Source organism: Thamnophis sirtalis, unplaced genomic scaffold (genome assembly GCF_051295495.1).
Source record: "Thamnophis sirtalis isolate CommonGarterSnake01/CBP01778 unplaced genomic scaffold, rThaSir2_p1.2 scaffold_3, whole genome shotgun sequence".
In the NCBI taxonomy this organism is placed as follows: Eukaryota; Metazoa; Chordata; class Lepidosauria; order Squamata; family Natricidae; genus Thamnophis; species Thamnophis sirtalis.
The window spans coordinates 143,373,093-143,388,800 of NW_028261383.1; the positions used below are offsets into that span (position 1 = coordinate 143,373,093).

General features: G+C 40.9%; 1 protein-coding gene across 1 annotated transcript in view; it reads right to left on the bottom strand.

Moving 5' to 3' along the window:
* RHBDL3 (rhomboid like 3) overlaps positions 1-15,708 on the bottom strand; it is a 68,615-nt gene that overhangs the window by 10,070 nt on the left and 42,837 nt on the right. The window contains exons 4-5 of the mRNA XM_087707855.1: positions 12,185-12,297; positions 4,141-4,241 (exon numbers count right to left, since the gene is read on the bottom strand). Of these exons, the coding sequence (XP_087563981.1) occupies positions 4,141-4,241; positions 12,185-12,297 (214 nt within the window). The remainder of the gene's footprint in view (positions 1-4,140; positions 4,242-12,184; positions 12,298-15,708) is intronic.

The window sequence follows — 15,708 nt, forward strand, 5'->3', positions numbered from 1 at the left end:
AATGCTAGTAAACTCAATACTTTCAAAGACTGAGCTGAGACTTGAAACAGTCTTTTTTTGTTAATTAAAATCAATATTTTTACTTGTTTGGTCTTGATTATTATTATTCGTTAAATTTGTTTGCTGCCCATCTTGTCACAATACTAGACAATGCCAAGGTAGCCTGATCCAAAGACAAGTCTATGGCTTGCCAATCATATTAATGGATCTGGAAAGGTCACCACACAGTATTTTTTTTGGAAAAAAAACCAGCATGTAAAAGTATCTAGATACATAAGTAGGTATCGAATATGAAAATTGCCTTAAGAAGTGTCATTATTAGATTCCCAGTCCTGACAGTTAACAGTATCATAAAAATAGGACAGAACAATAAGTAATAGGAAACCATAAAAATAACGTGACACCCTAATTCTCCAAACAAGAGTATTGCTTCCCTTATTTAATCTAGTTTTTAGAAAACTAGCCAGTCTGACTCCAAAGAAGAGGCTATTTCCCAGACTTAGAGGAAGTGACACTACTTCATCCCAATAGAAACTCAAGTGTGATTTGTGCCATGTTGCATGTGTGAGTCTAGCCACATCCACATAATGTCCATGAGGCCTATGGACATCACGTGGATATGAAAACCCAGTTGTAACAATAGCAATAGCACTTAGACTTATATACCGCTTTATACAGTGCTTTTACAGCCCTCTCTAAGCAGTTTACAGAGTCAACCTATTGTCCTCAACAATCTGGGTCCTCATTTTATCCACCTCGGAAGGATGGAAGGCTGAGTCAACCTTGAGCCGGGTAACATTTGAACTGCTGAACTGCAGCTAGCAGTCAGCTGAAGTAGCCTGCAGTATTGCACTCTAACCACTACACCACCTTGGTTCTATAGATCTGTGTGGGAAATGAAGTCCCACGAGGCGAGAAATCCATTGTCCTACCAGGCTAGTTCAGGAGAAGAGACAACTAACTGTTCAGTGAGATGGACAGGACACCAAGAATCCCTCTCAGACTAAGTTCTGGTTAGTGAGAAGGAATTCTTATAAAACAACTTTGTTCCGGTAACTTGACTTTCTTCCAAAACAATGGATGACAAAGGCTACAGGTTTCATACACCTCGAGGCTTTTTAAAGAGCAGTATTGGAATAAGGGGAAAAATATTACTTCAATATCTGTACAACTAACAATGTTCTTTTAGAAATGTGCTGGGAGCCAAATGAAACAATGTTCTGGGGATAAGGGGGAAAATTGCTGTTGTCGATTGTGCTGTAGTTAAATATTACTGGGGACATAGCCTAACTAAGAGGGTCTTGGAGCTCGGATATCTCCCATTGGGACGAGGAGCACAAACCACAACCACTTTACTGCAATTACAAGAGAAGATTAAATCTCTGTAAGAGGCACACAAGATCCTCTTCCAGGCAAAGTGAAATAAACTGATAATTTTAATTTCCTCTCTTTCACACGGCTGTCCTTAAAAAAGTCTGACAGCCGCACATAGGTACAGGTTTAAGAATCAAGGCTGTGATTATATTTAGCAGCCTGCTTCTATCAGTAAGAATACCTATAGAAGAATATCTTAGTGAAAAATATCTTGGAAGTAAGACTTGGGGCCATGTATTTGCCTGTCTCCAAATCCTTCTCCCACTGCTTTGAGATCAAAACAAAAGACTGGGGGGAAAGCTTTTGCAACCTCAAAACCACACCCCCCCCAAAACAAATGATAACACTCTAGTTGGAGATTATATAATTCAATTGGGAAAAAGCATTGTGGGCAAAATGGTTCCGGGAGAGTAAGCCAGAGAATGTGCTATGGAAGTGAGCCAGGTATCACAATACTAAAAGAATAAATTAGTGGAGATGGCCCCATTGTTGAATGGAAAATAGTTGTAGGGGCCTGGATGGGAGACAACAGGCTTCAGCTGAATCCCGGTAAGATGAAGTCGCTGTGGATACACGGAGCCTCGGGATCTGGAGGTTTATCATCTTTAGTTCTGGATGGGATGGCACTACCTCAGATAGACTTGGTATATAAGATCTCCTAGTCTCCTAGATTTGCAACTCCTGCTCAAAAAGCAGGTGGCCGGCGTGGCTAGGACAACTTTGTGTTGTGTGCCAACTGCATCATTTTCTGGATCCTGAGGCCCCTGCACCCAGTCACTAATGCCCTGGTCATCTCTTCTTTGGATTATTACAATACGCTTTACAGCGGGCTACCCTTGAAGAGTGTTCTGAAACTACAATTGTCCAAAATGCAGCAGTGCAAACAGTTTTAGAGGCCCCTAAATTGAGTTGGCACATGTAACACCACTGTTATACAAGCTGCCATAAATGCCAATTCTGGGTCCAATTTGGGGTGTTGGTTATCACATTTAAAGCCCTCTATGGCCAGGGTCCAGGATATCTGAGGACCTGTCTTCTCCTGATCCTATTGGCCGACTCATGCTGGCAGTAGAGGCCTATTGCAGATCCCATCAGCCAAAGAATTTTGGCTGGTGGGGTCCAGGAGAAGATCTAGGCTGGAGATGGTTGGTGTAACAGCAATGAAGTCACCACCACTACTCCGCCCCAAACTCATGGTTTTTTAAAATTACTTTTCATCTTCTGTAATTTTAATCTGTTTTAATCACCTGTTGTGACTTTCTGACAAGCCAGGTCAATGGGAGCCTGATTCACTTACCAACTGTGTCACTAACTTAACAACTGCAGTAATCCACTTAGCAAGAATGGGGTAAAATTCACTTAACAAATGTCTTGCTTAGCAACAGAATATTGGGGCTCAATTGCGGTCGTAAATCAAGGGAAGTAACTGTGGTTACTGATGCAATATGGTTGTGCTCTGGGAATCAATTCACAAAGGCAGCCAGAGAGGTACAAACAGGCCTTCAAGGTAATATTTCAATTTGTAACCTGAACCATTTGTAAGCATTTCTGAGTTATATGTAATTGCCAGTTTGTCTATGATCTATGACCCTTACTCAACCTTGTTCCTTTTTATGAGAGGTAGGAATCCTGGGAGATGAAGTACACACATTTTAGATAAGCATCAATAAAGATGCTACAAATCGATCCAGTTTTTTTGGGGGAAAGGTATCTTTAGAAAGCATCTTTGGTTCATTTCTCCACAGAGATAATAATGCACTTAGAAAACTGTGAAAGCCACCGTGTTTTTATTTGGTTTGTTTATCTATTATTTCCCATAGGGTGAATTGCTTTATGTTTCTTCTTCCTTTATTTATTTCCAGGAATATTTCATTCTAAAGGCACAGACATTTTTATTATTTGCAGTTATCCAAGGACTTCCAGGGAAAGTAAAAAGGTTTGATGGAGTCAGCCTCTCAGGAGGAAAAGCAAAGCAAAGTGTAACAAATATTGTGATGAATGTGTTTAGAGTGCCAAATGCATCGTTTTTATCATCCAAGAATCTCCCTCACTAACATTAAGCTAGAATTATTTATATTTTTATTTGGCAGGGCTAGATACAATGAGATTTTTTTTTTGGCAATGAAATACAAAGCACACAGCTGATTTTTGGCACCTGAAAATCTAATAGTAATCTTCGTTTGGCTGCATTGTACCATAGACTAGCCTTTCCCAACCTGTCTTCCTCCAAAAGTCTTAAACAAAAAATCCATAATTCATAGCTTTTCAGATACTGGCTTAACTCGTACATGCCAATAGATCCAAATTGGTTGACTTCTCTTGGTTTTATGGGAATGGGCTGTGTGCTATGCATTTGTAAGTCATATATAAAAACAATATTCAGTCCTTTTAATGGGCTATCCAGTTCTTTTGCAGATAGCTAATGGTTTCCATTTGTCCTTTGCTTTGGTAATGGTCAGAGTTATTACTGTCTTATTTTTTTTTATTGACTATATGAGAACTAACTCTCCCATGCTCATATAATAGCATAAAATCAGATCTGTTGGTTATTGTAAATGGAAATATGTGAGATACTTGTTTACTTCCTGATAATAAACATGAGTCTAGGAAAAAGAAAACAAGAATGACAACAACCAAATGTTGATGTTATTTGTTCAGGCTGGATTGAAAACAACAGTTCAGCTGTCACATAAATGAATCCATATCCAATAAACAGCACATTCTGGTCTCAAAGGCAATATCTGTTCTACTTAATCCAGGGCTTACCATCACTATATTGGCTAAATGAGCAGAGATAAGAGCATACACCCCTCCAGATGAACCCACAACAGGTGCAGTCATATCAGCAATGGACACTGCCAGGGAACCTTGGAGAAATAATAAAAAAAAGGTAAGTACAAATGACTGCCAAATAAAACACCCCCTGCCTTTTCTATGAATACAAATAGTCTTCGACCTGCGACCACAATTGAGCCCAACATTTCTGCTGCTAAGCGAGACAGTTGTTAAGTGAGTTTGACCCCTGTTTTAGGACAGTTGTTAAGTGAATGACTGCAATTGTTAAATTAGCAACACGTTTGTTAAGTGAATCTGGTTTCCCCATTGACTTTGCTTGTCAGAAGTTTGCAAAAGCGGATCGCATGACCCTGGGACATTGTAATCGTCAAAAATATGAGACAGTAAGCATCTGAATTTTGATCACTTGACCATGGGGATGCTGCATTAGTTGTAAGTGTGAAAAACAGCCATGCCATTTTTTTCCAGTGCCGTTGTAACTTAGAACGGTCACTAAATGAACTGTTGTAAGTCGAAGACAATCTGTACTTTCTAGAAAAAGACTATGAGAGTTCAACTGCCAATCTATATGGACATGTTTGATTTAAGAGCAAAACAGAAACAGTTTGCAATGATCTTCTACCAATATTTTTTTTCCCAATTACCCAGCCAGGTCAAAAACCTTAAGATTTCTTCTTGGTCTTATATCCAATCAGATCCATCCCTCCATAGCTTTTTTGAGATTAGCCAAGATTGGGTAGCTACTGCCATCTGCTGTGACGAAAGGGCTAATATCATTTTACTGTCCAATAAGTTACTCCGTCTTTGCAGAGAAAGCTCAACGGGTCCTCTCCAAAGTAGGGGGATCGTACACATTTTTCGCCGTAAGATTAGGTCGGCTTCCTTTTCAGTTATTAGACTCCATTACATGCTTTTCTGGGATGTCCTAGGCATCTGTAAACTGTTTTTTTTTAAAGCAAACATTAAAAATATATAAAGCATTTAATGGGTTTAAAATTAGTGTGTTTCAGCCCTACATCCTGAGGGGAGTTGTTAATGAGTTTAAAAGCTAGTCTGCTTGCCAGATGTATTAAATATAATTACAATTTCTTTTATACTGCTTCAAGAATTTAGATTACTATCCTGTTTTGGAAGAGGGCATTCCAACTAGCAAGGAAAAACATTTCTTCTTCAATAGGCATTTTACCTTGGCCACGGCTTATACCTTGTTCTTATACCTTGTTCTTATACCTTGTTTCCCCTTCTGGTCTATACAGTAGACGCAGTCCTCGCCTTACGACCACAACTGAGCTCAACAGTTCTGCTGCTAAGCAAGATGGTTGTTACATGAATTTTACCCCATGTTATGACCTTTCTTGCCACAGTTGTTAAAATTAGTAACACAATGGTTCGGGGAAGATGGTTTTCCCATTGACTTTGTTTGTCAGAAGGTTGCAAATAAGGATCACATGTTCCCAGGATATTGTAACTGTCATAAATATGTTTTATGCCCAAATATGCCCAAGCATCTGAATTTTGATCCTGTGACCATGGGGATGCTGCAAAGGTCCAAAGTGTGAAAAACAGTCATTAAGTCACTTTTTTTCAGTCCAATTTTAACTTTGAACAGTCACTAAAAGAATTGTTGTAAGTTGAGGTCTACTTGTGTTGTTGCTGTGAGCCTGAGCTCGTACAAATGCTTTGAATATTGTTTACTTTTTTGTCCTTTTTATAGCTTTTAAACCACTTGGATCAACTCCTGTTGCAAAAGAGAGGAACGGTATTAAGTAGCTGAATTGGGGGGAAAAAATCCTTAAACCTAATGAACCTCTCGGACAGGTCGCAGTCGGTGTTGGTCGGGGGGCAGAGATCGTCCCTGAGGCCCCTAACATGTGGGGTGCCCCAGGGTTCGGTCTTATCCCCCCTACTATTTAACATATACATGAAACCGCTGGGCGAGATCATTCGGAGGCACGGGATAAAATACCACCAATATGCGGACGATACGCAACTGTATCTGTCCGCCCCGTGCCAACTCAATGAAGCGGTGGACGTGATGAACCAGGGTCTTGAGGCCGTTAAGAACTGGATGAGCGCTAACAAACTGGTACTCAACCCGGACAAGACCGAGTGGCTGTTGTGTTTTCCTCCCAACAATTTGGCTAATGTACCAACACTTAGGCTGGGGGGTCAAATTTTATACCCCTCAGATAGGGTCTGCAACTTAGGAGTCCTCCTGGACCCACAGCTGACTTTTGACTACCAGCTGTCAGCTGTGACCAGGGGGGCATTTGCCCAGGTTCGCCTGGTCCGCCAGTTGCGGCCCTACCTAGATCGGGAGGCTCTCGCAACAGTCACTCGAGCCCTTGTGATCTCTAGGCTGGAATACTGCAATGGGCTCTACATGGGGTTGCCCTTGAAGTGCATCCGGCGACTACAGTTAATCCAGAATGCAGCCGCGCGAGTGATAGTGGGCACACCGCGGTTCGCCCACGTTACACCCATCCTCCGCGAGCTGCACTGGCTACCTGTCGGTCTCCGGGTGCGCTTCAGGGTACTGATAACCACCTTTAAAGCACTCCATGGTAGTGGATCTGGGTACTTGAGAGACCGCCTCCTGCCGATTACCTCCCTTCGACCAATTAGATCGCACAGACTGGGCCTCCTCCGAATTCCATCTGCCAGTCAATGTCGACTGGCGACTACACGGAGGAGAGCCTTTTCTGTTGCAGCTCCGACCCTGTGGAACGATCTCCCCGTTGAGATTCGTACCCTCACCACCATCCAGACCTTCCGCGCAGCCCTCAAGATCTGGCTCTCCCAGCAGGCCTGGGGATAGGTTTCCAAGTTACCCGCCCGAGTGTTGATTGTTGAACGAAAGTTGTGTTTTATTTTTTTCTTTGTTCACATTTTGTTTTGTCTTTTGATACTGCACCCCCTTCCCTTGTGATTGTAAGCCGCCCTGAGTCCCCTCAGGGAAAAGGGCGGCCTATAAATCTTAATAAATGAAATGAAAAATGAAAAAATGAATCAAAACAATGCCCTGCTTGGTCCAATATATTCTCTCTCCCAGCAGCTGTTCAGGGGGCCCAATAAGCAGTAAGAGACCACAAACAGGTCATCAGGTAGTGTTTGGCCCTCACCAGTCATAAACATTTCATAGCTAAACTTAAAATATTTCAGGAGAATGAGGGTGACAGCGGGCTGAGTAGAGCTGTAATAACACATAATGTGATAAAAGCTCATTTGAAAGTTTTAGGATAAGTTTTAAGCCCTGTTCTTTCCTTAAATGTTCATTAGTGTATTTATGTGTCTGGCCTCAAAATGGTGGAAAACAGTTTAGCAACTGCGATAAGAGACAACTTTATTAGGCAAGTAACAGGAATTTAGGGGACGTGGTGGCTCAGTGGTTAAGACACTGAGTTTGTCGATCAGAAAGCTCGGCAGTTCAAATCCCTAGCACTGTGTAACGGAGTGAGCTCCTGCTACTTGTCCCAGCTTCTGCCAACCTAGCAGTTCGAAAGCACGTAAAAATGCAAGGAGAAAAGTAAGGACCACTTTGGTGGGAAGGTAAAAGTGTTCCGTGTGCCTTCGGCATTTAGTCATGCCGGCCACATGACCACAGAGATGTCTTCGGACAGCGCCAGCTCTTCGGCTTTGAAATGGAGATGAGCACCGCCCCCTAGAGTCGGGAACGACTAGCACTCATGTGTGTGGGAACCTTTACCTTTACCTTACAGTAATTTGGGCCCTGCATGTAACCCATCTCTTTTGCGATGTCCTAGCAGCTATTGGGGTTTATAAGACATAATTTATGGCTTACATCAGGCCATCGTAGCCCATTCAATAAACCAACATTAAAAGAAATCATGAGCTAATGTGACTGTTTAGTGGGTTTTTAAAAAACTTCCTTGCACAAAAGACATTTCAATCGTGTACAGTGTTGTGAGAGAAACTATTGGTGCCCAGCTAAGAATCCAAAGAAAATGCCACAATAATAAACCATGAGACGCCAGTTTTCTTTTTCTGCTTGGTTGTTCTGATTAAGTGAATAAAAATTTCCAGGTTGCAACCAGCCAACAGTTTATGGGCAACCAACTGGTAAATTACACTGCAAAAAATCACTTCAGGGGAGAATTATTGCTCACTGAAGTTAATTGCAACAAGACTGTCTTTGCTGTAGTTATTGCCAGGATAGCCATGTGCTTGTTAACAGCTTTAGAAATCAAATGAAAAGTACACTGATCGTGACATAACATGCAATAATACGGTCCCTTGTTGGAAGATGTTTTACAGAGTTTCCTGTCTAATAAATGTTTGGACATGAAATCATGGAGGAATGCACACAATGTCAAAGCTGGCATAACAACAAATTCATACCCAGAAAAAAGGCTTCATGCAAGATAAAGGAAAAGATAGTGGAAAGTACAGGATTACCATATTTATTTCTTGGGATTCTCCACGTCCAACTTTCTATGTTTCTGCTCCAAAGAACAGACTCTGGAGACAATAGTACAGGTAGTCCTCAACTTACAACCATAACTGAGCCCAAATTTTCTGTTGCTAAGTGAAACATTTGTTGTGAGTTTTGCCCCATTTTATGACTTTTAGCAATAGCAATAGCAGTTAGACTTATATACCGCTTCATAGGGCTTTCAGCCCTCTCTAAGTGGTTTACAGAGTCAGCATATCGCCCCCACAGTCTGGGTCCTCATTTCACCCACCTCGGAAGGATGGAAGGCTGAGTCAATCTTGAGCCGGTGAGATTAGAACTGCTGAACTGCAGATAACAGTCAGCTGAAGTGGCCTGCAGTACTGCACCCTAACCACTGCGCCACCTTGCCCTTGTTATTAAGTAAACCACTGTACTTGTTAAACTAAGTAACTCAGCTGATAAGTGAATGTGGCTTCCCCATTGACTTTGCTTGTCAGAAGGTCGCAAAAGGTGATCACATGACGCCAGGACACTGCAATCGTCATAAATATGAGTCAGTTGCCAGGGATATGAATGTTGATCATGTGACCACAAAGTTGCTGCAATGGTCCTAAGTGTGAAAAACGGTCATAAGTCACTTTTTTCAAGTGCCATTGTAACTTTGAACGGTCCCTAAATGAATTGTTGTAAGTCGAGGACTACCTATAGTAGTTCCATTATGTTTAAGCTGGAAATTGCTTAGTTAAAGAGAATTGGCCTCTGGAGAACTTTTTAAAAATCACATGGGAGTTAAAACCAGCTCTTCAAGTTATCATATAGCTGTTTCCATGCAGGTGCTGTATGGCTGTTGTGGCTATCATCAGTCCCAACAGGGGTTCTGCTACCTTTTATGCCAATTCCAAAGTCTGCCTATTCTTCAAAGGCAGCTCCATGTAAACCTCCTTGAAGTGATCAAGCTTAGTACCGGGTTTCCCCAAAAATAAGACAGGGTCTTATATTCATTTGACACCCCCCCCCAAAAATAAGCACTTGGTCTTATTTTTGGGGAGGTCTTATTATTTTTGAGGTGCAGGAGGCAGCGAGCATGGTCACCTCAGCTGCTGCTGTGTTGCAGTATTTTCAGGAGCGCTTATTTTGGGGGGAGGGCTTATTTTAGCACATGCGCTCAAAAGCCCAATTGGGCTTATTATCCGGGGAGGTCTTACTTTCAGGGAAACAGGATAGTAGTGGCCTAGTCAGGTAGGACCACAAATGATGTCTCAAAAGAACCTGGTAAAAGCCTCCCCCCCCCAACCATATATGACTTTTTCCTGTGAACCCAGCAGGAGCCAGAGGTCCAGGAAACTTCCTTCTCTATCGTCTTGGCAATCCCCAGCTGACAATTTTCACATCTCTTCCCACCTATTGCTTCAGCAACTCCACAATCACAAATCTCCCAACATCAGCCACTGGAGTCAGTAATGTCAGTGGTCTTCCTTAGCTACCCAATCCTCTTCTCCACCATCTTTCTCCAGCACTGTCCATCCTTCCTATCTTCTGAGGATCAGACAATCCATCACCTGAACTTCTACAACCTTTGTGACTCCCCCTCTCACCTCCATGATTCAATTCCACACTAATTAACTAAAATTACGAGAGAGAGAGAGAGAGAGAGAGAGAGAGAGGGAGGGAGGGAGGGAGGGAGGGAGGGAGGGAGAAAGAGAGAGAGATATCGATCATCCCATAATCACTCCAGTGTATATCAGGGGACCTGAATATGAAGTTCTCCATCCCCAAACCAGCAATTTAATCATTATATTATACCGGTTCTCATTAATATCACGAACAAGAAAAGATCAGAAAATCAAAAGTAGAGGAATAAGGGAGGAGAAGGTTTTTAATTTTGCAATTGTTTTATTAACAGAATTTTATGAGTGGCCCAGATGACACTGGACTCTGTTTTTAAAAGCTTCCTGGCTCTTCCCATTGCTCTTCCTATCACTTTCATTTCCAGAGCAAATCTGTTAAGGAGGGGAAAAAACCCTGCTGACAGGACATATTTCAGATAGGTAACAAATAAGAAAAAGGAAAGGCGAATAAGAAATTGTCATATGTGAAGCCTGTAAATATGCTTACACTGCGGCCTCACCTCAGCATTTGTTCTGATTTAGCTACTACATTAGTTTGATCTGAAAGGACAACTCCATAATGGAATGTTCCATAAAGGAAAATCCTTCCACTATGCAAAGTGAGTTTTCCAAATTTATTTTTTCTCCTGCCCGCCCCCTCTCCACGTAAATCCTGCCATTTCCATCACTATCATCAGATATCCAGGTTCCAAGTTATAAACCCTCAGATGTTTGTTGAACTCCCATCTATAATTTTGCCATCCCGTTATAACAATTATACTTTCCGCCTTTGTTTATTTTCTCATGGCAAAAAACGTCTTATTCCTGTTCAGTTAAACCATACTTTTATTAAAACATCATTTGTTCATTAGCGCAAAGGAAAGAAAATCTAATAGGGAAAGCTGAAAGAGGAATAACAGCAAATGATCACTGTTCCAGCCACATAACAAACAAACACACCTTGCTCAGCGTTATTGTTTTAATTACACTTTTTGATTTTTCACCTACCCAGCATCTTTCAACTTAAAGAATATCTTAATTTAAAAAAAAAGAGTGGAAAAGCTAGACTGACAGGACAAGTGCAACACAAATGTAAAAATTAGTGTATGAAATGCTGTCATCTATTCTAAGAAATTGCTGGATTATCAGCAAGTTAGTTGCCTTTTTGTTCTAACCAAAAAACTAACCAAAAACCAAAAAGCAGTTACTATGGGCCCCAAAAAGGTACTTACAGCTTGGATTAAAAGTTCCAAAGGCTGCCTGTCCCGCCCCCACCCCTCACGGATTACATTTTGGGTGCCCAGAAACTGGTCTGCATTTATGGCTGTTTGCAGAATCCTGCACGCTCATTTGATTTACACTGTCTTGGCCAGAAAACAGCATTTTCTTCTTGTTTTTCTTTAAAAAAAAAGCCCCATAGCGGACAATTGGTTCCACTAAATGATTGTGGAGATCATTGAACGTCGGCCACAATAAAAGACGTAACACTCTCAGCTTTATTGACAAGGACGGTCTCACAATGTTAAAGAATTCCAGAACTACAACTTTGCTTCAGAAATGCTGATATTGACCAGGGATGGAAGCAGTGGTGGGTTGCAGGCGGTACGCCACGGTACGGGCGTACCGGTGCCTGTCGGGAGCACCGGGTACCGTTCTGGTACGGTGCTCCAAAGGGACCCACCTACCCATCCTCCTTATCTGTATTTGAGCTCTTTGGTGCTTTTGCGCACGGAGCATACACCGCCTGTGCAACGCTCTGCCGAGCAACTGGAGCATCGCAGGAGGTAAGGATGCATGTGCGCGCAGCGTGTGTTTGTGTGGTGGACACCGGGCCCCATTGCACCGCACCAGTTGCACCGGGATCCAGAGCCCACCAATGGATGGAGGACAAACACTTTTCTAAAAGATGCAACAATAAACAGCGGGCAGCTTTTAAGCTTTTTTGTGGGCCCCAAAATAATAATGGCTAACCGATATCAGTCACAGAGCTTACCTGCGATCACTCCAGCAATATAGACAAATCCAATCCTTGTTGCACCATGAACCATTTCAAGGGGAACTCCAACCAGAAGCTGAAGGACTACATTGAGTCCAAGGTGTTCTATCCTGAGAAAACAGCACTGTTTATTTTTATTCAGTTTACATCATCATCATTATTTTTATTCCCCGAGGGATATTTTGTAAAAACATTATAAAAGCCTTTATATAACCCCCTTGATAAAATATTATTTAGTTTAAAAGACAATTTAAAAGCACTAGACTGCCTTGCTTCAGTTTTCCAAAGAGCATTCAAACAGACAGGGAATTCCCTCAGGGAATAGGGCGGCATATAAATAAAATAAACCTTCAAACCTTCAAAACCTTCAGACATGCTCCTTAATTTAAAATAATGTAATAATTACTGTTTAAGAAATCTGCTTTTGAACACTACTGATTAGGGCTACGTGTTTAACCACCAAACTCAATGAACCATAATTATTATATGTTAATCACAATTAATTTACTATTAATCAATCAGGCATGGTAATTAAGACCATGGACTGGTACAAATCTGAACTCGAATGAACTGGATAATTTCTGGCAATGCAAGGTACTATTTCCCGCTCTGCTATCTCGCAGAGGGCAGAAATCTTTCACACCAAAGATGTCAAAATAACAAACAAGCGAATGAATGAATGAATGAATAAATGATCTAGTCTTTATTGTTCCATTGGGTCTCTCTAATGGCAGTGATATTATCTCTGTATGGACAATCCTGCTTGAGAAGGTTGGGCAGTTTAAAAAGGTTTAATGCCTTCAGATGGGAAATAAATTCTTCAGGAAGCACTGGAAATTTTTAAAAGATGAAATGGGAACCATTTTGCCTTTCAATTCCTTTCCTGAAATATTTTGAACCCAGTCATTCCAGGGCAATTTAGAAGCTGCAAATCAGAGGCTGTGGAGCAACTCAGTGGTTGTCAAATGTTCATCCCTGTTCTAAAGAATGATGCTGAAAAATCCCTGGCCTGAAGAACAGAAATTAAAAGTCATGGCTATAAATATGACCAAAAAGGAACAAGAAAGTTATAAAAGCACTCAAAAAAATATTTTTTCTGTACTGAGATGGATTGGATGCTAAAATCACTCAATCATAATGTATCATTTCTTGACCCAAAAAATGAACTCCCTGTGTGAAAATTCAGGTATTCTACAAAAGTTGTATGCAAAAATAAGTAGTTATGTTTTAAATCAAGTTTGCATTGGAGAGTTATGCATTTTGAAAGTCTATATTGGAGAAATGTATATGTCAAACAATGAAAGGAGAATGATTTGCATTTGTTTTTTTAAACTTCTTGAACAATCAATGTTAACACAAGGAAAATGTACACTCTCTGTTAAGAGATTTTGCACATGTAATTTTTTTCTAAACTCCAGAAGTAAAAACCCCACAAGGTTTGAACACTGCATAATAGCGTATAATGCTGTCAGTAAAGTGTACAGGATTTAAGCAACTTGTGAAAAACGAAACGGCTACTTCATTATTTAACAAGAACAGTAAAAGAAGAGATGGAGACTGCAAAAAGATTTAATTCTTTACATCCAGACTTCATCCCCCCCAAAAAAGTTGGATCCATCAATCATTCTGCTTGAATAGCACAAATAAAGGCGATAAATGAACTAATTAAAAAATTCCCAATCTCCCGAGCCAGATGGTATGTATCCAAGAATACTGAACAGCTTAGTTGTTCAAGATTTACCATTTGATGTTACGCCCAGATTTTCCTGTAGAGTGGGTTTTTTTAAAAAAAAATCTTGCTGATTATCATAATTGTTTAAGTTGAAGCAGGGCGGATTGCAAACTCTCTGTGCGTGCATCCTCATACAATAATCATCGATCATAACATTTAACCAAAATATGTTGTTTAGACTGAAAACAAGGAGGAAAGTTTGAAACAAGATTTTAAATTCTATCTTTTTCCTTATACTGAAAGAATCACAGCTAAATTCAGGCTTAAATAACAAGAATCGTCATGGGAAGCTTCATGGTTTTACTCTAACAATGAATTTAACTGCCTTTTAAATCACCTCTCTAGAAGTGCAATGATTTATTTCTGATGATGTTTCTGCTTGCCCAGTGTTTGGCTGGTCCTTTAAAAATCAGCCTTCCATTCAGCTAAACTGCTCCTGCTCCTGCAGCAGCCAAGCGCATCAGAGTCCCAGTCGTTCAATAAGGGCCCATAAAACATAATTAGCTTGCCCATGCTCTGAATGTGTCATTCTTTGGATGACAATATAATGGATTTATCCAGGCTTCACCTTCTTTGGGACCAAGTAAGCGGGCCCTTGAATCAATGCAATTCATTAGTTCTGGCAAGAACAAATGGGTGGGGCCCCCACAGATCATTAACAGCCATTCTGCCTTAAAGCGGAAAGCTAAATTTTACAACTGTGGGGTCTCAGAAAGCTTTTCCCTGTCAGGACTGGAACATGAACAGCACATGTTTGGGGATGCTCTGAGGAAAGCCAAGCAGCTCCCCCCACTCAATGACTCCTTTCTCCCAGGGTACCTTCTAGCTGTCATGCCACCCCCCCACCCACAAAAACAGATCAGCATAATAAATTAAGAGATCCACATTAACATTTTAAAGTCACAGCAGGAAGCAGGGCAACAATATATTTCACCACCCTTGTATCCATTTGCCCTTTGTTGGAAGGGAGGGCAGGCAGAATAATGGCCTCACCATTAAAAAGCACAAATACCATTATTACTTTCTTTGATAATTATTTTGTTTTCCAGCTGGTGAAATAATCTTAATTCAGGCAACTTGGCTGGAAGTGATTGCTGAGCACTTTAAATATTACACAGTTTTCTTAAAAACAACCATCCCTAACACCCATTGCTTCTCGAGTGGAGAATAAGTGTGCGGCTGGGATGGTTTGCACTTCCAAATGGTTTAGAATCTGCCAAAAAATATCATCATCCAATGCCAGTTCAGTCTAGTATGTACAGACGGCAGACTTTGGATACTTGATCTTCCGAGAGATTCCCCTGGAAACCAGCCAAGGGTGTGTAAAAAAAGCCAAAACCCCAGGATAATTAAAAGATTCAGCACATTCTTCAAGCCACACAGCAGCCTAGTGGCAACAAGATACTTGGGAAGGCAAAGGTTAGCTTTTGGGGAGTCAGAAATGTGTTCTGCAATATATGACTAAAGTGCTTTGAAATCTTTCAAGGTTCCAGGGAGATTGGCTGTGTTTAAAGAAAGTCAATGCTTTTCATTCAAAAAAAATCCCAGAGATTTTAGGGTGCCTGATTTTCTTCACATATATTGAGGTTAAGTTTCTGTAGTGCTCAGCTAGATAGTGGAGGATCAGAAAAAATGATAGGGTAAAACCAGATATTATAAAAAGTACATGAAAACGTGTAGAGTGTGTAGTCCTCAACTTTCAACAGTTCATTCAATGACCATTCTAGGTTACCAGGACACTGAAAAAGGTACTTATTATGACCGTTTTTCACACAACCATTGCAGCATC